Genomic DNA, 26,494 nt, shown 5'->3' on the forward strand with positions numbered 1-26,494 from the left:
TTTTATTACAGAGAAGTAAATTTTAAAAAGTAAATTCTAGCCTGTAGAAATGAAAGCCTGATAGATTTTACTTCAATAATTGAGGAAATATCAATGTAACACAATTCAGTAAAAACCTTGTTTAATTTCTAACACTGGTGTCTCTATCATGGATTTTATTTAGCTTTCCAGTTGTATTTAGGCTGTTTTATCTTTACTTGTGTTGGTAGGTGAAGAAACATGCGGTTTCATGATATGTGGTTTTTATTTTCCACACAAAAATGACACATTTTTCTGTTTAGAAATGTAAGGATGGCTATATCTCTCCATAATATTAAACCCTGAAAACTGTTATGGAACTTCACATGAGACAAGACCATGAGAATTATTCTGCCATTGCCATTATGAATTCTGCCTGTCTGAGCACATTTTATTCATTTTAGACCACAAAACTATCCAAAAACTGATTAATCTACTACATAGGATCGTTTCCTTCTGTCTCTCAACATTCACATTACTCCTGAGCCGCCACACACTCAAGTTGCCTTTCGCAGAAACCTACGCTCTCTCTCACCCAATAGACTATCCACCATTGTTTCAGACTCTCTTCCTCCATCGTGCAATCTCTCTGCACTTGATACGAACAGCGCAACTGATACACTCTGCTCCACACTAGCATCATGTCTAGACAGACTATGTCCTTTTACATACAGGCCAGCCCGTGCCAGTCCTCCTGCACCCTGGCTCTCTGATGTTCTCCGTAAGCATCGCTCAAAACTTCGGGCTGCAGAGAGAATTTGGCGAAAAACTAAAAATACTGCACAGCTCATAACATACGGCTGATGTTACTTCTGCAAAACAGACATACTTCAATCAAAAAAAATCTTGAGTCACTTGAGTCACTGGGCTTTGCAGGCACTGTTATTCAGTGCTTCAGATCTTACCTCTCTGACAGGTCATTCAGGATGTCTTGGAGGGGACAGGTGTCCAACCTACAGCCTCTAAACACTGGGGTACCACAGGGCTCTGTTCTTGGGCCACTTCTCTTCTCCATCTACACTACATCTTTAGAACCAGTCATTCAGAAATATGGATTTTCCTACCACTGTTATGCTGATGATACCCAGCTATATGTCTCTTTTCACCCTAATGATCCTCTGTTCCAGCTCGCATCTCAGCCTGCCTGTCAGACTTTCACACTGGATGAGAGATCATCATCTTGAGCTTAACCTCGCGAAAACGGAAATGCTTGAAGTTTCTGCAAACCCGACTTTTCAATCCAGATGGATGGGGCAACTAAACTAAAATAGATTGCTGAAAAGACCAGCTGAGAGCAGGTCTTAAGTCCAGCTCAGATCTCGTCAGTTGTGCGCCTCACTTAAACATTGCTTAAAACACGCAGAATGTACAGCAATACACAAATATCTTTACAAATGAAAAAGAATTAAAGGAATAACAAATTACTAAAATGACATGCCTTCTTCATCTCAGGGGCTTTTTTCAGTTTATTCAAGACAACTTGCTTTTGTATAATGTTATTATTAGTAGTAGTAGTATTTATTATATGCATTATTATATTTGTTTTATCAAAAAACAAGCTTGGATTTGTCCACCTGTTAGGTTTTGGACTATATGGGGCATAGGACGTGTCTGGATATACTTTTAGACGTGTTTTTGACCACACTTCGTTACTATTGTTCATTTTTTTCATTTGCTGTAAATTAGAACTGAATTTAGAAATAGTTTTGAAACAAATCTTTGTGCTTAACAAACTAAATTAATTTTGTGGGCTTATGGATGTCTTTAGTGAGTACATCCAATACGTTTGCTTATCCATGAAAGAGAGAAAGTGATAGTAAAGGTCAAATGGAGGAGGCTCTTTTTCAATCCTTGCCATGCAGATGGTCTGTTTAACTGTTTTCTCGCTAGTGAAGCATTAAGTTTTTACACTTACAAAGTCTACCATGTAAATAGCCAGTGCGCCATGATGTGACGCAACTGACTTAAACTGACTTAAAGGGAATGGAAGTTGAGACTCTGATTGGTTTATTCTCAAAGCACACCTATAACTCATTAAGAGAATAAACTCAACCCTGTTAGACCATGCGCTGCGGTGCAGCGCAAATTTTTCCGCCCTTAAAATAACAAAAGTGGATTCGGAAATGCCCTTTATGCTTTACACACTGTGATTCAGACTTTACGCCTAGACTGTTAAAATAGAGCCCCAGGTCTCTCTACAAAGGCCTTGGCCATTCCTCCTTTTAAATTATAAATTAGACCTTTTTTCAGATTTTATACAGTGCTTATCTACTTGAATACATGAATATTAACCGGAAGTTGACATGCGGGCTAACCGCAAAACGCGGAAAAGGATCGTGCATAGAGTCTATTTTGGGTGAACTGTCTCTTTAAGAAAAGGGCACCTTTTTTATGAAACTGCACACGTGAACAGCTGAACCACATCCGCTTCCATGACGCTTCCCCAGATGGACGTGACTTCCCCCACGGGACGCGAAATCACGCCCATCTCATTCATTTGCAAATCGGTCTGTAGTCTGAGGGCGTTCCAAGCTTTATAAGCTGCGTAGCCCCTTCCTCACATCACCAGTGCGGAAAAAAAAGTCACAGCTGAGACATTCCAGCCCAGCCTACTCTGAATTAACGTTACACAGTCAAATATCAACTATCCACAGGTAAGACATGAGCAAACATTTATTTGTAATGGAGTATTATAGGTAACCCGTTAAACGAAAGAAAGTTATAGTCTTAAAGCTTAGAATATGGGTCGTGTTTAGATATTTTCTCCATAATCAATACATTTTTTATTAGACTATATGGCATTTTACTATCCCTCAGAATTGTATTTTGTAGCAAGCATATTTTATGTATTATAAAACCGCGCAGAGAGCTGATGTTGTAAGCTGTTGATCATTTGTACGACAGCAACGTTTGTATTTCCGCCGTTACGTAATCTTGGATGCACATCAAAAATAAAATTAACGTTAAACAAATACATTGTCTTTTTTGAGGCATCGCTTTCATGCATCTTTCATGATTGTTAATTTGTAGTATATATTTCATGTATACTGGACCATGTGTATCAGTTCTGTCACATCATTCAGGTTTACGAGTCATTGAAGCGTACGTGCTTTTCTCAGCATGGACCACTACGCTTTTTGATGCACGTATCGCTTCCTTAATTGCAAAGGATTCTGGTACTTGTGGTTTTTAGGAATCCCTATGTGCACAACTTGTACGTGAGATGAGTCAGTAATTATTCATCCAGTGAGTACGGGCAGGATTTCCCCATTTGTGATCTCGAAATAATTCACTCATCATGTTTTAGATTATTACCTCTACTGAGAAACTGGTTTTAATTTCTCTATCTGAGTAATGAGAGGCAACTATGAATCAATTGGAAAAATCAGGCTTAATCGTCTATATAGTACTGTGCAGCTGTAATTCTGTATTAGATCAAACATAATGCATCAATTTATTGTTTTGTTTTTGTGTTGATGTTTTGTGATCTGTGGATGCTGAAGGAGATGTTTATTGAAGAGTAAAGGGTTCTTGATGTCATTTGTTTTTCCACTTTGCATCAACTCCACAGACCATCTACGTGCCTCTGTGCACACAACACTGCTAAAGCTGGACTTGAGAGCGGGATGAAAATAGCGCTTTGCTCTTATACACTCAACCTTTCTTGTGGCTGCACTTGAGATGAAATGGCTACATCCCTTAGTAGACTTCAATGTTACGTGTCATGTAATTGAACAGTCAAAGCTTTAAAATGGCAATTTGATAGAAATAATTAAAACAGACATGATCTCCTAAAGTGCTTTTACCTAAAAGTAAATTGGTTCAGAGATTCTGTGTGTCTCCACAGTTGAAGATGGCCTCAACAAAGGAGAAACTCATTGCTCACGTGAGCAAGGAGCAGCCTGCTGGGCCCACAAACAAGGTGACAGTGGTTGGTGTTGGAATGGTTGGAATGGCTGCCGCCGTCAGCATCCTTCTCAAGGTCAGTGAGGTCCCTGCACTGGATAAATCGTCACACAAGATAAAAATAATCCCAGTATCAGTCTGCGGTTTAATTTTTTTGTTATTGTTGTTTTTTTATTTTTTTACCAATACATTATTGGTAGCATGTTCAAAAATTATAAAAATAATTAAATTACATATAATAATTATAGTCCAATTGAGTCTTTTTTTTAAATGATCTACATTACTCCTTTTTTTTTGTATTCAATTTAAAATTAAATAAAGTTTACATCTTTTAAAATGCTCCAACTCTTAATTTTAAATATTTTGATAAAAAAGGGAGAGAAATATGCCTTGTGGCAATTGTCCATGTTTAATGATCCATGCTTCTATTTTGTTAGTTTATATCTGGCATATGTTAAATGTTTTGTTAAAAAATTGTGAAATTTAGAGATTGTCTCACAGAGATGATTATACTGAAATGTAATAAGAGTTTAATGTTTAGCGATAAATGTATGTGCCAGTGGCTTGTTTGATTTTAATAAAATTTTAGAAAACATGGTAAGAATTTGAATGGTTTGTAGGTCTTTGCTAGACTGAAGGGGAGTGGTTCTTTTTCTGCTATTGTTCAAATAAATGAAAGTTCTCCTTGCATTAGAACAAGGAATGATTTCTGAATAAGAATGAAGGGCTTGACCTTGACCAATGAACATGATCCTCATAACTGGAAATTGAGCAAAAACGGAGACCATTACATTGGGGATCTTATTTTAATGGTAATAAATTTGCAGTTCATATATTCGTATGTAATCTCTAAAATATTTTGTAGTTATATAAATAAAAAATATATTAAAAAATGCACAAATAAATCTATTATGTCTTCTAGAAAGGTCTAAAAATGTCAAACAAATGTAAACATTGAAGCAAACAATAAGTAGAGGAGTGCTGAATCTGAATCATGCATGTGCAGGATCTGACCGATGAACTCGCCCTGGTGGACGTGATGGAAGATAAGCTGAAAGGAGAGGCTATGGACTTGCAGCATGGAAGCCTGTTTCTCAAGACGCACAAGATTGTAGCGGATAAAGGTCAGGTTTCATAATCGACTAATGAAGACATGAAATGTGGAAGGAGGAATAAAGCAGCTGAATTTATGGCTGATAAGCAACAGACAAGTTTGATTGATGCTGATTTTATAGTATGTCAATAATATACCAGTGATATGGGTTGCATTCAAAATTGTTATACTATTTATGCAGAAGTATAATGAAAAAGTGGTCAGTGGTTTAAAATGGAATTGCATTATATAACCGCACTGGAATACTTTTTAATTAACAAAAGTGATAACTTTTATTGAAATGGCACTCAAAAAAATATTTTTGCTACTTAACAAACTGCTTATTTAGAACTTGCTTAGATATGTGTAGGGACAACAAAAAGGAATTGTGTGGAAACTAGTTTTTTTTTTTTTTACAATAAAACCTGAGCTATGTGCTCCACTGTCAATTGAACATGCTCCAACCAGTCCACTTATGCCCATGATATGAAACATGCAAGGTTAATAAACTGTATGTACAGCAACTTGAACCAAATCTGGCTGCTTGGCTTATCATGGGAAAATTATTTCATAAAGTTCTTCATGAGGAAATATTTTAATTTTAAAACCAATGTCCAGCAAATACTTATCTGCATCAAAAACAAAACTAACAAGTAAAACGATGCATATGTAATGATAATTCATACTAACAGGAGCACAGTTCAAAAATAATTTGGCTGCTGTCAAACACTGCAACATAAATCTTATTTAGTTCTTGTTACAACTTAGTCTAAACAAATATTTGTCAAACATCAGACATCAAATTAAACCATATAGAAATGGTTTCTCACCATTTCAGAGAGATTGTTTTAAAAAAAAATTTGTGAATTTTATTTATTTATTTATTTTTACAGATTACAGTGTGACCGCAAACTCAAAAGTGGTTGTTGTGACCGCTGGAGCTCGTCAGCAGGAGGGTGAGAGCCGCCTGAACCTCGTCCAGAGGAATGTTAACATCTTCAAGTTCATTATCCCAAACATCATCAAGTACAGCCCCAACTGCATCCTTTTGGTGGTCTCAAATCCTGGTATGCAATTACACAAAGAGTTCTGATAATGCCAGGGCTGGCAATAAAGCCAAATTATAAACCAACTTTATCTACTCTTTAGTTGACATCTTGACCTATGTGGCCTGGAAGCTGAGCGGTTTGCCCAGGAACCGTGTGATTGGCAGTGGCACAAACTTGGATTCTGCTCGTTTCCGCTACTTGATGGGAGAGAAGTTGGGAATTCATCCATCTAGCTGCCATGGTTGGGTTGTTGGAGAACATGGAGACTCCAGCGGTGAGCACTGATGCAAGAGCATAATGAATGCCAATCTTTGTTTGTGTAATAATAAAAAAAAAAATATATGTGAACATGTAAAAATCTATTTTTGTTTGTAGTTCCTGTGTGGAGTGGTGTGAATGTGGCTGGGGTGTCCCTCCAAGCTCTGAACCCTGACTTGGGTACAGATAAAGACAAGGAGGACTGGAAGAGCGTCCACAAGATGGTGGTTGACAGGTGAAATATTATTATTTTTATTATTACTTTTTTTTACCGACTAGACATAACTACTAGGATTAGTCTCAGAAATGCATCTAGAAAGAAAAGCCAAATCACGTTGTATATAATCTGTAACAAATGTGTACTCTGTGTCCACATTAAATCTCTAAATCAACTCTTTGGGTAAATGTATTTAGTCTGGGCTCATGGGTGTTTATCTTTGTTTAACATTAATCTTGTTTGTTTTGGCAGTGCATATGAAGTTATTAAGCTGAAGGGTTACACTTCTTGGGCTATTGGAATGTCTGTAGCTGACCTGTGTGAAAGTATCTTGAAGAACATGCACAAATGTCACCCGGTTTCTACTTTGGTCAAGGTGAGATGGATTGGCATGTTTTTGGAAGATTAGTGATCATCGTTAAAAAAATATTATGGAACATTGTATAAACATTTATATATAATATAAATAATTTAGAAATCTCTGTCTGATAACTATGAGAACAACTACCTTCTAATGTAGTCTCTTGGTGAAAGGATTGTAACTACTTTTTTGCAGCACAGTTTTATGAAACACAAAATTGATACTGACTGATTTTATAGAATTATGTATGCGAGAAGTACCTGGATGACGTAGTACTTTTGGTTAGATTCTGAAGTGTGCCATGCTCTCCCATGATGCCACATCAGAGAATTTATAAATGGGAGATAAGTGACGCAGCCGGCGTAGGTCTGTCACGTGATCAGACAAAATTGCGAAGTTCTATTCATACTTGATACTACTCTAGGGTTTGGTATCGTTTGGGTTTTTTTTTTTTTTTTTTTTCAATACCGGTGCTAAATCGGTGCTTTTAAAACGATACTGGTGCCAAAATGGTGCCTGAACCGATACCTTTTAGCCACAAAATTATGGTGAATGATTCTAGAAAAACCTTTTATTTGACAGTCTTAAAAAAATATATTACTAGAACAATATAATTTAAGTTTAAGGAAAACATCAATTCATATTTCATATATTTGAATTACATTAATATATTGCCTTTGATGATTTGTTGGTCAGCATGAATTTAAGATTTGCATTATGAAGTTACATTAGCTCTCTATTAACCTGTGGGGGGGGCAGGCAGGGGCCATGTTCTTTTGGGAGCACATTTTAACATGTATATTACAAAATACTTAATTATTCAAAGTCATTTTTTCATGCATCACTTTGTAGTCTTTTATATACAAAATAATTAATTAATTTAAACTTAAAATAATCTTCCTTCCTTGTTAATTTATTTGACAAGTAATGGTATACTGGTGTAGGATAACACATTTCTAACATTCAAGTACATCAAGGCACATTGCTGCACCTGTAAACTTTAACAGGCCTACAGTTGAAGTCAATTTATTTTGCCCTCCCATTTGTTTACAATAATGTTTTTAATTTTCAGTGTTTACTAAAATATTATTCTGAAGTCATAAGTCGTATTTCTTTTTGTTTATTTCTTAAATAAAAGCCGTTTTTAATTTAAATAAAAATAAGGTCAATATTATTAGCCTCTTTAAGAATTATTTACTGTATGTTTTAGATATACACAACAAATCAGTTACAAAATAATTTGACTAATTATTTCAACTTTCATAGTTAACTGATTAAGTCTAAATTACACTTTAATCTGAATAAAAGACTATAAAATACTTAAAGGGACTTTGTCTGAATACAACTGTACTGCAAAATATCTAGTAAAATGTTATGCACTGAATAACATTTTACTAGATATTAAGTTTAAAAATGTGTTGTAAATAAATCATGTGTTAAAGTCAGAAATCAAAAATCAATGAAGGCAAAACCAAACAAGTTGAATATGACTGACATGAGCGTGACTGAAAACTACATTTGATCAATGTGTTACATATCTTCTTGGGAACTTGCCGACTGTTTGTAAACTCAAGACTGCATTTTCTAACGTAAAACTATGTACACTAGATTTCTCATTAATAACGATCTCTGCATAGCCGAGGACTTCCTATTTTAAAAGTGTTGAAATCGCTATTGAAAACAGAAGTCTGATATCATCAACAGTGTACATTTTGATATTGTTTCACTGCATGAACATGACTGAAGTTTAATCTTTTTATTACCTGTGTCAATTTGGGCTTTAACTTCTGACGAATGTGGGAAACTGATGCGCGCATCACCGTCACAGAGAGAGCAAGTGCCTAAGGGAGCGATTGCACGTGATGCCTAGAGCACGCGAGAGAGCCATTCCTTTGCATTTTTGAGCCCTCAAATGTGTCATTTAAGTTTGACATGTTTCCCCTTACATGCAACTTTTGTAAAGCCCGTTGCTGTCAAAATCCTTGCTTGTAAAATACACTTTTGAATGCTTAGTTTAATCAAATTTGATGAACGCGATTTATGCGTGTTGATCTGAAGAGTGCTGCTCTCACTCACCGAAAACTGCGCACTTTGCGTGTGTCCATTCCCTAGTGACAATAACAAATGCCTGTCATCGCCTCTGAGTTGTTTAGAATTAAATGTTTAGAGATGGTGTGACACAACGCCTGTGTGCCTTTGATGCACCCCTTTGATGCTTCTTACGTCCTTGTCGCAGCACCAATGGCACAGAAGTTAAGCACCGAAATTCATAAGCCGTTTTGATCCAGTACATACCGGTTACAAAGGTACTGGTGCTATAATGGCTCCGGGTTTCGGTACCCAACCCTATACTACTCACAGGCTTTTTCTCAACTAAAAGAACGCAAAGTACAGACCTGCGTTCTTATGAAGACTGGTCTTGCCAGGTCATGTCGGAAGAACGAACTCTGGAGATTGCAATAACAGAGAACGAGTTCTGCGAGAAATGAGATGCTACTTTACAAATATATGTTGCACAATACAAATAAAACATTATTAAATGAATTTCAACAAATAAATACCCTTAATGTGCTTATGCCTTAATTTAATATTTCATATTAATGTTTACTTTTACTTTTAGCAACATGCTAATTAGAAGCCATTGATATTTTTTATTTTGTTTTGTTTGTTTTTAGCACTGATATCTGACACTTGTTTTATGTATTACCAGGGAATGCATGGTGTAAATGAAGAGGTTTTCCTAAGTGTGCCTTGCATTCTGGGTAACAATGGCCTGACAGAGGTCGTGCACATGACCCTCAAACCAGAAGAGGAAAAACAGTTGGTGAAGAGCGCCGAGACTTTGTGGGGTGTTCAGAAGGAGCTGACCCTGTGAACCGCGGTCTCTTCCAAAATGTAGCCACAAATTGCAAACCTCAATGAGTCCTGCCTATCTGTCTCTTGACCTCATAAACCTTAATGCCTGTTAAGATTAGATAACTCCATGTCACTCGCAGACCATTAGATAACACTCCTTGTGTTAGTGATTTTAACTTCAAAGGGATAATTTATTCCTGTTGTCTCTACAAAACAATCAGCCTTAGTGAAAGTGTGTGTGTGTGTCTATATGCATATTATTGTCCATTCAAGAAAGAAGCACTTGTAAGATGTACAATTGCAGACTCTTATTGTATTCCGTTCTGAGGTCAGCTAGCATTCCGAACTTGCCTCCTGCATCAAGCAATTGGTCATTTACCAAGCAAACTTCATTGTAATATCAATTCTATGTTTTGCATGTACAACAAAATAGCTCTTTCGCTTTAAATCTACAATTATTATTTATAAAAATTTGATATCGACCTAAAAAAAAGAATGGAATAGTCCTTATTTATGAAAAATGTATCTGTTGATTGATTAATACTTCTATTTATTAAATGCAACAATGTATCTTACAATGGGCCTATAAATAATTTGTAATTTCTAAATTAAGTGGTTCATATTGTTTTAAAAAGGTTAAAGTTAAACAAAGTGACTTTATAAACCATCCTGAATTTACAGTTGTAATGGTTTAATGAATGGACAAATAAGTTTCCAACATGAGTGATGTCCATTGACCACCATAGCAGAGCCTCTGAACAAAAAGAAATTTTATTTATGAACTGCTTAAGGTATTTGAATAAATGTTGACAAATACATGCTGAGAGTGCATGTAACCAAACTCAATAAGGGAAATACAGTAGTGCAAATGATGGTAATAACTATATCACCCCAACTACTCGTGTTAAGTCCACACTATATGTATCATCTGAAAAAATGCTGTTGTCAGTGTATTTTTTGTGTGTGTGTGTTTAATTAGAACAACAAAGCGCTCCTATCCAGGTGGTAAAACACAGCAGTGGTTTTAGCTTTTACTTGAAATGTGTGATTGTAGAGTTAAGACACAGCCCGACTGAATAAACATTGTGACTATCTACAAAAGCTGCCTTGTGCGTCTTTATTCTGCAGACTGAATAGAAAAAAACAGCTATAGAGAAACAAACTGGGTTAGTGGACTATATTGTTTAAATCCAAAAGTGAATTAAGTTAAATAGCCTCAATTTCAGACTGGTCAAAAATTGAGGTGAAATATCTGGAGAAAAAAACAGCACCACCATTGTACACACTGATACGAAAACACGATACAGTTGCTGACCATTCACGAGCCTGTCATAAATAAAGATAATGTTACTTTATTGATCTGTTTTGTTGACACAATAACCTACAGTCTGGAACAAATAGGGCAAAGTCTAAGAAACATCAAATCAAGTCTTAAATGTAATTCACATCTCAAAGGTGCATTTAAATATCTAATTGAAATGAAGCAGGTAACAAAAAAGCCAAAAGAAAGTCATTTGTTTACTTTTGGAAGAATAAAAAGTCCAGAGTTTTAAAGTACAGTACAACAGTTTACAGCTCAAGTTTTAACATGACAAAGTATTAGTAACAATCTATCCTTTATATACAGTTAAAGCATAATGAATAGGATATGCTAAATAATTCCCAATTGCAAAGAGATAAATAGTTCAACTTAAAATATAATGTAATGAAATTGAAATATAGAACTATGTCATCACTGTCATATTTCCCCCCGGATTCAAAATAAATAATAAATTATATTTTGCATAAAGAAAAATATGACAATTTTAGACAGATTTTTGCATTGTGACATTGTATCCTGGAAATTGAATTTATTCTTGTAAAATTTGTATTGTCTTTGTTTCTCTAAAAGTAAATGCTATACTGATTTTATTTTAAGCGGAAAATCCCAAATGTTGATACGTTTTTATTTCTGTACTATTGTAAAAAACCACTACATCAATAAACATTTTGGAAGTTAAGAAGTACCTTATTGTACATGATAATCTTAACAGTTCAATATTTTTCTTTTTTAATTGGGGTAAATTTCCCTGCGAGATTCACAGTTATTGAGTAAGACAATAATCTGTAACATTGCCTGATCTCATACATTTCCTGTTGACCCTGAAATTAAATATTAATCTGTATAGTCAATAGCAGTAGCATCTAAACGCAAACACCTACCAGTTTAACATTAGAAGCTCAAATGAAAGAAGGAACATAATATCCCATTGACTTCGAATGTTCAGGTCTACTCAAACACTGTACCTTTGTACCTTTTCTAAATCAAGAGATAAAATCAGGCAGGTACAGCATCTAAAATTCTCAGAAAAGTAAAATATGATAAACAGGTAAACGTCCACTGACATGCCACAAAGTGATTAGAAGAGAGTCTGGGTCTTATGATCAGAGCTGGAGTGTTGGGGAGAGTGTATTGGTGGTGACGGGGTCAGTATAGATCACTAAGTCCAGCAGTCTTTCGTGCTTTCTGCATGAGTGCTCGCAACTGAAACTGTTTTCGGGACAGTAGGCGCACATGCTGAAGACAAAAAAAGGCGAGGAGGTCAGAAATCAAAACAACTTGATTGAAAAAAAAGAAAAGAAGAAGGAGGAAGGAACATACCTTGAGAAAGACCTCCAGATCGATGACTCCTCTACGTAAGGCTTCTCCAAGGTAAAAAATGGTGTCCTCAATTGCATTCTCCTCTGCATACAGGTTCAGGATCTGTTTGTAGAGCGGGGCTGTTGGTATGATCACATCATCAATATCATTGTTTTCTGACTGATTCTCCATCTTCTCAAGAGCTTCACTCAGTTCTTCATCCTTCTTCTTGAGGAGCTCAATGTTTCTGTCCACTTCAGCCTGAGGACGCATATAATATCACACAAACTCAAGCTTTGAACATCAAGTTTCAACAAAACGAGACACCTAAGTAGAATAACTGCAAATGTTTTTACCACTTCCTGGTCCAGACGGGACACCATATCTTCCAGTTTCTGATGTCCTTTCTTCAGGTCCTCCTCTGTCCTCTTTAGGGCATCTAGTTCGGCCTGTGCTCTGTCCATCTCCTCCTTCATTCTCCAGCGTAGTTTGTCACTCACAGCTGAGATTAGTGATGCTCGAATGGTGTCCTCACCGATGGTGCCGTCACGACTTGGACCTGGAGGGTTAAGACAGACGAGCAAATTTAGTTCCAATCACCGTTCAAAATAATGATGAATTACAAGCAAACTTGTTCATTAATATACAGTGGGGGAAATAAGTATTGAACGTTTTTTCGTGGAATAATATTTGTAAAGGAGCTGTTAACATGGAATCATGGATTTAGGTAAAAACCTAAACAATACAAACATAAAAACAAAACAAAAAATCTGAAAAAGCAGTTGTATGTGTTATAACAATGGAATATTTTTTAATGGAATTTACTGAACTACTGAAATGTACTTAATATGTTATTTATTTTTTTTTTTTAAGGCTTTTTTTAATGATGGCAGCTTAAAGACTCCTTTCATATGGACAAATTCACATGCATTGCTCAGGTGTGATTTTTTTACAGACCTCAACAGAGAGTAAAAATCTTGATGGTTCTGTGGGTCTCAACTATCAAATTTGATATTTAATTTGTATTTTATATTGGATTCAAGTGTGATGATTGTCTGAGCCATTCTACAGGCTGATTTTCTTTCTCTGAAATCATCTGAGAGTTTCCTTGGCTGTGTTTTGGATCCTTATCTTGCTGAAATGTCCACGCTGGTTTCATGTTCATCATCCTGATAGTTAAGAAGTAGGACTGAAGCAGTGAATAATAATTTACAATGACGGAGGACAGAGGGTTGCTGAAGTACTTCTGAAAGATTTCAGCTGCTGTCTGGGTTTTCACTGCCTTTCTGCAACTTCCTTTTTTCATGTGCTCAATGTTTTTCCCCGTGTCATTTCATTTTACTACACATAACTTTACTTGTTAGTTAATTTCTTTGCATATATGGATATCTTTGGTTGCTATCAACATCTCGTGTAACTTTCAGGTCAACAGCACCTTTAGAAAAGTTTTTTGTGAAAAACGTGTTCAATACTTATTTTTTTTAGAAGTGTAGGATCTACATACTACCAAACTGCATATTTTATAATTAAAAATGTGATTTATTTTTAGAAAATGTTAACTTATTTAATCTTTATTCATTCAAGATGAAATGCCATATTAGCAGCAATGGCTATATGGCAAGAAAAACTATAAAACTTAATTAATATAGATTTTTGATGTATTTTGTACAATTATAATGTATTAGCAGGCTGAATGGTCAAAATGCCTGGTAAATACGGTTTCTGAGACACTACTGATGTGTGTTCCTATCATCTCTGCCATACAAAGAAACTTTATAGATTACAGACACACACAATCTACATGACACTGTAGTGTAATGTCATGGTTCAAACGTAATGATGAAAGCTCCCAGGGGAAAGATATCCTCTTCCCGCTCCTACCACTCTAAATATACCTACTAGCCACTCCGTCAAACTGGATGAAGTCCTTTGACCTTTACAAACTCAGAATCTAGTTACAGACTCAACCTTTCAAAGCAGTCCAATGGGGTCACTGTAAACTGGGCACAGAACCAGGCAGAAGACCAGAGGTCAGGGTCAAAATTTGGGCAGAATGTATATAAAGGGTAAAGTGTGTTGTAGTGAATTATGAATCAGACAATAATGTTTGATCAGGGCAGTTTGTCTTGTCTATTTTGTTCAAATTCTAAATATTTGATTTACTCCCAAAACTGCAATATACACTTAACAACTATTTATATAATCTTAAAGTACAAGACTAAATTTGTTAATCATAGCCTAATTCTACACTTAGTTTTTGCTTCCATCTCCATGAGCTGAACTTTAAAGATATTAAACTTTTTCTGTTTACACAAAAGGCATATTGTTTTCTCAAATATTGTTCACACATTTGCCTAAATCAGTATTTAGGAGGATTTCTCCTTGGTCGATATTAATCCATCCACCATTGCATAATCTATGCAAAATGCTCACTCACTAGTGTTTACTAGAAGTGCTAGTGCTAGCTAATTCGAGCAATTTTTAATTTTTTAAAAGCAATTTTTAGGTCAAAATTATTAGCCCCTTTAAGTTATTTTTTTTCCCAATAGTCTACAGAACAAACCGCCTGTGTGTGTGTGTGTGTGTGTGTGTGTGTGTGTGTGTGTGTGTGTGTGTGTGTGTGTGTGTGTGTGTGTGTGTGTGTGTGTGTGTGTTAAAACTGAAGCGATTTTACCCAGCTTGGTCAATGAAAATATTACAACATATACTGTTCATTTGCTTACCACAGACTGTAGAACTTATTTGCCAGTAATGGTGATCCACACCCAAGTGGCCATTAGCTAGCCTGAGTAATTGTTTATTTAAATTAGATTTATTATTTTAAAATACAAATTAAAACATAATTTAAAACATATCTTCGCTTTGAAATTATGCAGCATTAATCACTCCTGCAGAAAAGACTTTGCAAAACAAAAATGCTAAATCATTCCAGTAGGTGGTGCATACAGATCAGTGATGAGACCTTTCAAATGCAACTAAATATTGTACATCAGATTAAATAAAATGTAGTACAAGTATACTGAATTAAGCCCATTTATAAAATTAAAGTGTAATAATAACTGCAAAAACAAACATTGTTTTAAATAACCCTTACTGTTTTAAACACAAAAATAAGAAAACAAATAGACAATTTTGACATTACTTTACTTAAAAAGTAACACATTTGGCTCTTTTTCTTAAGTGACTTTAGATTGTATTGTATTACTTTTCCCCAACACTGCAAATAAGATCTAAGGCCCAATCTCAATTCTATTTTTGTACCCCTACCCCCATAGCCCTTACAACCGAGGGTTAAGAGGAAGGGCTTCAAAATTTACCCCTTAAAATTTTCTGACAGGGTTTTCAAGTGTCAGAATGTTGTGGGAATACTATTCAGGTGTTATGATTATAAATTATAGATCGTAAAAAAAATTTTAAGCATTTTTTTAAAGCATGACAGTAAAACATGAATGCGGTTGTGAATATATATTAAAAAATGTGTTTGTTTGTCGTAAAATTCGTAATAATGACAAAAAAAAAAACTAATTTGTGGATCTCCTTACTTCCGGTTTCAGCAATACTGGCTTTGTGGCTGGTGCATTCTGGGAAATTTTCTTACACCTTGGTTTCAACTGTGGTCCTGAAAAATCTTCATTCGAAGGGCTATTTACTCCTTCCCCTTAGCCCTACGCCTTCAGGGTAAAGAGAATTGGTAAGAGGAAGGCCTAAGGGGTAGAATTGGGACTGGGCCAATATGTTCTGCTGATTTTTTCAGAATTTTAAAACGTAAAACTCCAAATGATCGCCTAAACAAGATAAGACTACAAAACTACCTTAGTAAAGAGTGTTTATTCTGTTCTCATTTCTATTGGCTGTTTAGTTATTTCAATCTGAGAGAATGCACTTTGTGTTACATTGTGTATGGGGAGTTCAGTTCAATTTAGAGGTTGCTCGCATGCTCAACGCACGGTCGAAAAAGCTGCCGTTCTGTGCCAGTGCAAGATCTCCAAACAGCAGGAACAGTGACTTGTAAGCTGTGTGTTTATGCCACTTGTACGTTGTGAGTGAACTGTGTATCTCCGTTGTTCAAGGCGTTGAGTAAAAGTAAAAGCCCAAAGCAAAACTGAAACTAACAGAACACACGACACTATCAAAATAAAACATTGCATTTAATGCAAAAAAAATGTCAACCAGATTAACATATCATATCGCTTTCACAATAGCCTACTACTCATTTATTTTATTGCTTAAGTTATAATGTCCTTGACCACCAGCAAATCAGAATATTCAACTGGACAGCTCTCATCTGATTGGCTGAAAGGTATGAGTTGCCTGCTTTAGCCAGGACAGTCTCAAAAACACACACACACGTATTCAGTTGTACGTGAAAGAAGATTTGAAAGAGGATTTCTCATTCAGGATTAACTGGCAAATTTTAAACATTCAAACCTTTTAGTACACTCTTATACATTTGGAAATAGTGTTTTACATTTGTACATATTTTACGCACGCGAGTTTGGCTACGCATGTGTGCATCGTGTCTTTTGTGTGAATTACTTTAGATACTAAACTCACTCCATAGATGGCTGCCTCAATGTATGCGGCCATGACCAAAAACGTGACCTCCGGGGGACAGTTGCAGCTTTCAAAATGACATGCAGATTAAAAGTTATATAGGTGGTTTTTAATGATCAAATAATAAAAACATTACTAACTTAAACATTAGCTGAACGACTTGCATTTTAACACCATATCATGACAGCAAACATGACAAGATTCCAGCAACAAGCAATTTGCCTGCACCACCAAATGCAACATGACAGATACAATTAAAAACCGGAGGCATTCAGGAGCACAGAATAGTGCGCTGTACTCCAACGAAAAGGTAAATTTTAAAATCTTTCAAAGTTATAATGTTCATATTCAAATATGTTTATTTTATTCTCAAGATCTAAGACAAACTATCTGCTGCTGCTTTTAGTATGGGAATAAATGTAAAGTTAAAAGGTATTCAAACTCCATCTTTATCTGTTTTTATATCCGTTCAAAATCCGTGTTTGACAGCTTAAAACTTAACAACTTAAAAACTTTTTAGTTTTTTGTCTCTTCATCTTAATCTTGTTGTATGTGGTTTTTAGTTATAGTTTAGCACATTAGTGAACTAGGGTTGTCTTTAATTACGCTATATAAATAAACTGTCAATGTCATTTAACGCTGAATAATCAGTACCTGAGCTAAGGTTTTGATTTTGGACTGCAATACCCAATTCAGCCTCTTAAACGTACATTCAATTTTGCTTATTAAAATTGGGGGTTGGGATTACATCTAGGGAATAACCTAGAGCTTAGAAAATGAAGTACATTTGATTATTCCAGGGCTATTGTGGCTGGTGAATTAAAATCATAAGTTTTATCATTATACCTATAAAATAAAGCCAAAGGCAAAAATGACAACTCACCCACAGTAGTGACTGGAGTCTGGGAAGTATAATGTGATGGGCCACCTGTGGCAGGATAAGCATTCCCTCCTGGGTAAGGGTAACCTGGGTAACCACTAAGGCAGACATAAATTATTACATAACCAATTATTCATGGACCCTAATTATAACACAGCCTGTTATACCTGGCAAAAAAAAAAACTTTAACAGATTTATTAAACACTTTACAGGGTGTTGCATGTAATCTTTAATGAGAGTGAGAAGATTACCATGGGTTTTGGTTGGGCCCGTAGGGAGATACTGCTGGCATGCCTGGCATATAAGACTCTGAAAGAAAGAGCAAGACACAAAACTAATACATTTTAATATGCACTGTTGGTGCAGGGAGACATCTGCTGTTTAAAATCAGCATTACTTTCAAAACTAGGAAAGAGCAAGCAATTATGTAAGGCTTATCTCTTAAATAAGCACTCTGGCCAAAAAGACACTGTAAAAATGTCAGCATACTTTTTATACTATTATCATAAATTATGAAAGTACATATTTTTCATTTATTTTAGTACAATATAGTACTATAATCTATTTTAATACATTAAATATTTTTGTACTGTTATCTTAGTAATTGATCTAATGTAAAAAGCTTATTATTAAACTTGTCTTATGGTATATTGAGTTTCAAGGATCTATAGATTTAATTTCCAGCAATTTCAAAGTAGATCCATGGAGCAGTAAGCTGCTAAATGGTCCACATTTTCAGGTCACATGGAACACCTTGAAACAGCTACAGTAATACCTTTTTCTTCAATGAGTCAAAAAAAAAAAAAAAAAAACTAACCCGTTATATCATCTTTTTAAAAATTATGTTTTGTTTTATATTTAGCTGTATTAACCCTAATATTAAAACCAAAACAGAAACATTAGAGGTTAGTGCTCTCCTTCGGAAAGACATACATAATATATGCAAATTATTTGTCCTTCAAAAGGCATGTGTTAGTTGCTAATGTTTCAGTTTTGTGTGTGTGATAAAATATGTTGAATGTGCTTGTCTGATGTCAAAAATGGTTATAAATCACAAAAGTTTACAAAATATGGTATAAACTGCACAACCCACTAGATTTAAATTATTTCAGAAGTTCTTAGATTTAAAAAAAAATATTCAGCTATTAATTTATATAATTATATACAATAAAATGTTAAATAATATGTTCCATTAAAATAGTTTATACTATCAGCATTCATTTAAACAAGCATCATGTCTTAAGTGAACATAAGCAGTTAAGGAAGATTGGATTGAACATTATATTGAGCTAAAAAAATAAAATAAAGGGGAAATCACTTGATTTAATTTAATTTGATATTTTAATTTCTGTTTTATATATATATATATATATATATATATATATATATATATATATATATATATATATATATATATATATTATTATTATTTTTTTTTATGGTTTTATATCGATTTAGATAAAGAATAACAATGAACTGTTGGGGTTTTGATAAGGTAGCTATTAAAAATAACTGAATATTTTATTTAACCATTTCATTTATTTAATAAATGCTTTCCTTATAAAAAAAAAATCCATCCATGGTGCTAAACTGAAATGTAACTCTAACTATGAGCTTTGTGATCTGTTTAACCACTAAAAGTGAGCTTTGTTGTCTGTCCAACCACTAAAACTAACTTTTGGTTTTCCAAAAGTTCATCATCATATTCACAGAATCATATTCTAAATATACAGCAAGAAAACTGATTTATAATACAAAAGCACAAGTACTTTGTACTTAACTTATTTTTTGTGCAAGTAAACATTAGTTAAAGACGCATAATACAATGTTTTTTATTTTTAGTTTTATTCAAACGATTTAACAGAAACTGTCTGCATTTAACATCAACCATCAAACAGTTTTTATTTTCTTTAGATTCACTGATGGTGAAATGCTTTGCTTACGGTTAGGAGGTCCAGTTGCTTGGAAAGCCTGGTATGGAGGTTGTGTGGTGGGTCTGGAGAAAACGGGTGGCTCTTCACCAAAAACAACAATCATGACCTGGATAAGTCCATATAAATCTGACTGAGGCTAGAGAAAGTCAAAAAAAGATGAGACGTTCCACATTTATGATTTCATAATAAAATCAAACATTAGTAAAGTGTGTTATAATAATATATGTTTTATATTATATTATCAACAGACTGACATTCATTTGACATTGCCGTACAGTATTAATAGTTAGACTTGGGGGAAAAATGTTGGTGTTTGAATTAAACAATGTTGGGTGTTGGGAGACATACATGTTTCCACTCATGCAAGTAGGGCAGGTAGATCTTGCCGTTGGCATCAATGTGTTTCCCTGTCTTAATCATCATCGCACTGGTGGGCTTCACAAAACATATAGGAGGATTGTAGGGATATGTGTCCAAAAGCCACAAGCACACAGGAATATTGTATACATTCCCTGAGACAGAAAAAACAGTATGGTTATGCATGTTATAAATGTTGACTTCCTATTTACAATGTAAATCCCTCTATAACATACCTCTATAACTAACTGGTACAGTTCCTGTGAGGCTCATCAAGTCTCTGGAGGATCCATCATTAAATACTGCAAATTAAACAGCAGTTATTAATGAAAACCCCAAAGAATAACATTTCTAATTCTCTCTACAAAGTAATTATAGGATGAGATGATCTTACCATATGCATCCATAACAGGTTTGAGGTCTTTGTACTGAGATATGACATTTGTTATCTCTCGCACAGTGAGATCTCTGTATTTGTATTGCTGAAATATGAAAATAAGAGCATAGTGATTTAGAATTTGCAAATATAAAAAGCCATATGACAAGACCTAAAATCTATGTGACGATTATTTCAGTACTCCGTAATGCATACAGGTAAATAACTATTTAGGTAAATTCGGTTTATGCACAAATTCGGACTTTCTCCTTAATAATTTACATTTTTTTAAAAAATATTCTCTGCAAATGTTAAATCATATTAACAGTAAAATAAATTGTAAAATAAATTGTGCAAATGTTTTTTTTCCAAGTCATACTAACACATGATATCGCACCGAATATTCCATGGTAAACAATATAACTTAAGAAGCATGTCACTGGTTGTCACTAAACAAATATGCAAAAATAAAATTCATTTTTACCTCAATTAAATAACTAGCTAATGAGATTTTGATAACCGATTATGAGAGTATTTCAGATTTTGTCAAAATACCATCAATCGCTCAATTCATACATTTAACGTTAGAAAATAAACGATACAAACCTTCAGCATCTTTTTAAGAGCTCCTTCGTTGACAACAGCCATGGTTTAACAATGGATTATTATTAAACACACTAAACTCTAAATAAAAAAAAAGATTAAACGCCCGAAATGTGAAATAAGCGAGTCTCCAAGCTCAGGCCAAACAACTCTGACAAACCCTAAAACGCTCGTAATCAGTCAAATAGTATGTCTCAAAACCCTATAAACACACTAATAACACACTAAATTATTCGGAAATGCAATTGCTTAATGAGAATTCAATAAAATAAAGCAATGAAGACTAGCATTCATGTCGAAGAAGATAAACAAGACGAACGGTGGAAGCGTCATTACAGTGAGGGTTTTACTTCCGCGGTAGGTTGGATCTTCCAAAATAAAAGTCTTGATATTTTAAATATATGATTTAGTCATGTAAACAACCAACAGGGGTTCTCAACCTTCCATTTTCCATTTCGCGGCCAACTTCTTCAAAACATCAATTGTTTGAAGGCCCACCTGCCTGTCATTTACTCTAAAATGTTTTTAGGGAATATATGTACATTCTATTATTTATTTTTTTATCACAATTTTATACAAAAAAATAATGATAATAATAATAAAAATAAAAATAAAAATATAAATTTTATTTAACTAAAACTAAAACCATTTAACATATATATATATATATATACATATATATATATATATATATATATATATATATATATATATATATATATATATATATATATAAATATATATATATATATATATATATATATATATATATATATTTATATATATATATATATATATATATATATATATTTTAAGGGTGTAACGTTACGCGTGTTACCAATTTTAGGTTATTGGCCTCTGAACTTAGCATACAGCTAAGTACCATTGCCATTCTCCACATCTATTTTCATGCCTTTCACACTGGCTTTCATTGCATAGCTGGTTGCACCTTGAGACTTTATAGTGAAACTTCTTACATCAGCTTTGCCGGTTCCTGTCTAGTGCTTATCATTGCAACCCTTCAGAAGCCCTATCAAGTCACAGTTTTCTTTTAGTCAATGGCGTGTCCGCAGTGGGACATCAAAGCGCTAAACATATAGCAGAGTGCTGTCGATTAGGCCATTGGAATCATCACCAGAAGCGACGTGACCGTCTGGGAGGAAGATGGTGCTTTGGTCAAGTGGAATCAGGTGGACTTAAGTGTGAAGCAGCTAGGCTTTTTGAGTGACTTTCGGTTCCCTGACCCTCATGGCAAAAACAGAATGACAACGCTGCTTTGCCGAAACCCAGGATTGAACCAGGGACCTTTAGATTTTCAGTCTAACGCTCTCCCAACTGAGTTATTTCAGCTGTCATTTCTCAACGGCTCTGCAGCATGGATGTCGGTGAGATCGAGCAGAGCTCTTGAATGTGTCTGAGGCCTTGGAGGGTAAAAGTTTGCCAGTACGGGGATCAAACCCACGACCTTGGCGTTATTAGCACCACACTCTAACCAGCTGAGCTAACCGGCCACTTTCTACCCACTAATGTAGAAAGCTCAGAGTAACTGTCATTCTCAGGCCTTCAAGGGATTAGCATGCTATGCCAGCTTTTTTTTTTGCGCGGGGCTGGCAAAAAAAAAACAGGTCCCACCGAGAGTTCACCTCTGATCACTGGATTCAGAGTCCAGAGTGCTAACCATTACACCATGGAACCTCAAGATTGCTGAAAGCTGCTGCCCGGGGTGAAGAGAATAAGAAACAGGTGTTTGTTTTCTGACAAGGGTGTTGTCTGCAGCTTCTCATCAGAAATGCTAAGCACCAGGTACACCGCATACCCCAGAGCATGCTCTAGGAGTCATCTAAATCTTTGACCCTGGTACTTGCCAAACTGAATCTTGCAGTGAGCCAGAACTAAAAACTGGTCACTGGGGTCTCCACCATCGCTGCTGACAAAAGCAGTGGCCTCTGCCAGCACCTCTTCCTTGGGTTTGGCCCTTCCAGACTCCCTGCTTTCAAGGTCTGCCTCTGCAGATGGCCCCAGGAGGAGTCTGCTTGATGTCGCTGATTGGTGGCGGAAAATCGGGTATGCGTACATTTTTCTGAAAAAAAAAACATTAGAGAGAACATTACCTAGAGCAATCAGAAGGATACATTTACATTAAGTGTGAAACAATAATTTAACAAGGTAGATATAATCCATATTATTGCAGTAGTAAATATGACCATGACCATAAAATGGACTTCTGGTGAATTTTCTACACATATGCCTAATATATGCATGGTAGTACAACTTAAAATCAATATAAATAAATGAGAAACAACAGAAATGAAAACATTAAGTTATAAAATACACATTAAACTCTTAAGTCTTTACATTATGACTATTTTATAAATAAAAATTTTGTACTTCAGCTATTTAATATAACTATTCTGTTGTGTAATATATCTGAAAACACAAGTAATAAAATAAACAAAATACAATATATGCTTATAATATTTTTACAATAGATTTATGAAATACAATACAATCTAATTACTAAATATATATCATATATTGTCATGAACAAGTGTTAAACTCAAATGTTTTTAAAGTTTGTGCAGTCGTCTTTATAAATATAACTTTGTTTTACTTATAATAGAATTATTTTAAAAGTATAGAATTATTTGCTAAATTAAATGTTAAAGAAAAAACTGTTTAACTCTGTATTTAATGCAATTACATTATAAATAACTGTAACTATACATTTAAATACAGTAACCTTAACTTTTTAGAGTGTACACCGCGATTATAGGGCCCAATATTGCTAGGTCGAATGGGGGCATTATTATTCTAAACAAATATCAGAACATTTTGTTTAAATACTTAACCATATGGCGATGATTCCCTGATCACTAGCGACATTTTGCTCTGTATTTATCATGGGAGACATTACCGTTTTACAAGTTATGTAGAATACATCTGCTATAACGTTAACTTGCTGTCGATGGTAACTTATCATTTAACAGAAATACACACAGTATAATAAACTAATAATAAACAAATAATAAAGTAGCGTTACATCTGGCTTACCTTATTCAAAGATGACGATTATAATAAAAGCGTCGTGTGATTGGTCAAAAGTAAGCCATCGAGGAGAAACGCGATTGGTCAAAAATACGTCAAAGCAAAAAGAAATGCGATTGGTCAAAAGTAAGCCACTGACGTGAAACGCGATTGGTCGAAATGACGTCAGCACAAAGACAAACGCAATTTGTCAAAAGTAAGCCACAGGGGTTAAACTCTATTGGTCAAAAGTAAGCCACTGAGGTGAGACATGATTGGCTCATGTGGGCTTACTTTGGGCTTACTTTGGCTCTGATAGATGGGATGCTGCAGGCACAAGCGAGAGGTAGCGGGATTGATGCCCACATTCTCCACATGAATGCCCGCATTCTCCACGTCTGTTTTCATGCCTTTTACACTGGCTTTCATTGCATAGCTGGTTGCACCTTGAGACTTTATAGCGAAACTTCTTACGTCAGCTTTGCCGGTTCCTGTCTAGTGCTTATCATTGCAACCCTTCAGAAGCCCTATCAAGTCACAGTTCTCTTTTAGTCAATGGCGTGTCCGCAGTGGGACATCAAAGCGCTAAACATATTGCAGAGCCCTGTCGATTAGGCCATTGGAATCATCACCAGAAGCGACGTGACCGTCTGCGAGGAAGATGGCGTTTTGGTCAAGTGGAAGCAGGTGGACTTAAGTGTGAAGCAGTTAGGCTTTTTGAGTGACTTTCGGTTCCCTGACCCTAATGACAAAAACCTAAAGACAACACCGCTTTGCCGAAACCTGGGATTGAACCAGGGACACTTAAATCTTCAGTCTTACACTCTCCCAACTGAGCTATTTCAGCTGTCATGTCTTAGCTTCTCTGCAGCATGGATGTGGGTGAGACAGATAAGAGCCCTTGAATGCGTCTGAGGCCTAGGAGGGTAATAGCTTGGCCAGTAAGGGGATCAAACCCTCGACCTTGGCGTTACTAGAACCACGCTCTAACCAGCTGAGCTAATCGGCCACTTTCTGCCCACTCTCATAGAAAGCTCAGAGTAACTGTCATTCTCCGGCCTTCAAGGGATTAGCATGCTATGCCAGTTTTTTTTTTTGCACGGTGCTGGCAAAAAAAACCCAGGTTCCACTGAGATTTGAACTCGGATCGCTGGACTCAAAGTCCAGAGTGCTAACCATTACACCATGGAACCTCAACATTGCTGAGAGCTGCTGCCCGGGGTGAAGACAATAAATAAAAAATGAAAAAAAAAAAGCATGCTATTCCAAGCAATTTGATTTGATTGCATAGCTGGTTGCACCTTGAGACTTTATAGCGAAACTTCTTACGTCAGCTCTGCCGGTTCCTGTCTAGTACTTATCATTGCAACCCTTCAGAAGCCCTATCAAGTCACAGTTTTATTTTAGTCAATGGCGTGTCCGCAGTGGGACATCAAAGCGCTAACCATATAGCAGAGTGCTGTCGATTAGACCATTGGAATCATCACCAGAAGCGACATGACCATCTGGGAGGAAGATGGCGTTTTGGTCAAGTGGAAGCAGGTGGACTTAAGTGTGAAGCAGCTAGGCTTTTTGAGTGACTTTCGGTTCCCTGACACTCATGCCAAAAACCAAAAGACAAGACTGCTTTGCCGAAACCCAGGATTGAACCAGGGACCTTAAGATCTTTAGTCTAATGCTCTCTCAACTGAGCTATTTCAGCTGTCTTGGCTCTGCTGCTCTGCAGCATGGATGTCGGTGAGACCGAGCAGAGCCCTTGATTGCATCTGAGGCCTAAGAGGGTAAAAGCTTGGCCAGTAATTTATTTTAAAACTTTACAAATAATTCTTTATTTATTAGGTTTGTGGAAAGGCCCATGTATGGAGATGCAAAATACATTGTTTTTGAAACATGTTTGTGGGAGCTGTTTGCAACGTGTCCAATTTGCAAATCAAAGTGTGATACGGAGCAACACAGCATGGGCACATATGTTGCATTCAGCCAGATTTGGCCCAAGTGTATGTACAACAGGAAGTGGCAGAGCCAGCTAATTGTTGGAAGTACACCGGTTGGATACATCCTCTTATCAGCAGCCACTTATTTTACAGGAGGCTCATTTACCCAACTACAGAAGGTAGTAAATTATTATACGAAGAAATATCTAATTTTATGAAATCAAAATTGTTAATATTATTTATTAATACACTTTTTTTCTCTTGTATAGATTTTCAAGGCTGTGCAAATAAACTTGTTCCAGTATGACACATTTCGTCAACAATGCAGAAGTTTTTTGGAACCAGAAATTGTTCACAAGTGGAAAAGTGAGAAGCAAAACATAATAGCAAATAGCCATTCAGCCAAATTTGGAAGCTACACAGTAATGGACATGCACAGTAATACAATTGTGGA

General features: G+C 35.5%; 4 protein-coding genes, 3 non-coding genes and 1 pseudogene across 9 annotated transcripts in view; 4 read left to right on the top strand and 4 right to left on the bottom strand.

The window, feature by feature from the left end:
* Window positions 1-1,444, top strand: part of LOC100535114 (chymotrypsin-like protease CTRL-1) — a 9,365-nt gene extending 7,921 nt beyond the window's left edge. The window contains exon 7 of the mRNA XM_087312392.1: window positions 1,146-1,444. The gene's annotated coding sequence lies outside the window, so the exon portion shown is untranslated. The remainder of the gene's footprint in view (window positions 1-1,145) is intronic.
* LOC147837710 (uncharacterized) overlaps window positions 1-26,494 on the top strand; it is a 633,655-nt pseudogene that overhangs the window by 576,388 nt on the left and 30,773 nt on the right. The window lies entirely within an intron of this gene.
* Window positions 1-26,494, top strand: part of LOC147837713 (uncharacterized) — a 977,861-nt gene that overhangs the window by 263,574 nt on the left and 687,793 nt on the right. The window lies entirely within an intron of this gene.
* Window positions 2,567-10,859, top strand: ldha (lactate dehydrogenase A4). 2 transcript variants are annotated; one of them, NM_131246.1, is given in 8 exon segments: window positions 2,567-2,672; window positions 3,866-4,000; window positions 4,931-5,048; window positions 5,911-6,084; window positions 6,167-6,340; window positions 6,442-6,559; window positions 6,794-6,917; window positions 9,613-10,853. In NM_131246.1, coding segments are annotated over 7 exon segments (1,002 nt in total). In that variant the 5' UTR covers window positions 2,567-2,672; window positions 3,866-3,871; the 3' UTR covers window positions 9,778-10,853.
* tsg101a (tumor susceptibility 101a) lies at window positions 11,813-21,416 on the bottom strand. The gene is given in 10 exon segments (NM_001002089.1): window positions 11,813-12,315; window positions 12,400-12,639; window positions 12,735-12,937; window positions 17,816-17,910; window positions 18,064-18,121; window positions 19,756-19,882; window positions 20,095-20,258; window positions 20,340-20,405; window positions 20,498-20,585; window positions 21,086-21,416. Coding segments are annotated over 10 exon segments (1,173 nt in total). The 5' UTR covers window positions 21,128-21,416; the 3' UTR covers window positions 11,813-12,225.
* Window positions 22,360-22,432, bottom strand: trnaf-gaa (transfer RNA phenylalanine (anticodon GAA)). The gene has a single exon. It is a non-coding gene; the product is annotated as a tRNA-Phe (tRNA).
* Window positions 25,228-25,299, bottom strand: trnaq-uug (transfer RNA glutamine (anticodon UUG)). Its single transcript has one exon. It is a non-coding gene; the product is annotated as a tRNA-Gln (tRNA).
* On the bottom strand, window positions 25,736-25,808 carry trnaf-aaa (transfer RNA phenylalanine (anticodon AAA)). Its single transcript has one exon. It is a non-coding gene; the product is annotated as a tRNA-Phe (tRNA).

Source organism: Danio rerio, chromosome 25 (genome assembly GCF_052040795.2).
Source record: "Danio rerio strain M-AB ecotype USA chromosome 25, GRCz13ab, whole genome shotgun sequence".
Classification (NCBI taxonomy): domain Eukaryota; kingdom Metazoa; phylum Chordata; class Actinopteri; order Cypriniformes; family Danionidae; genus Danio; species Danio rerio.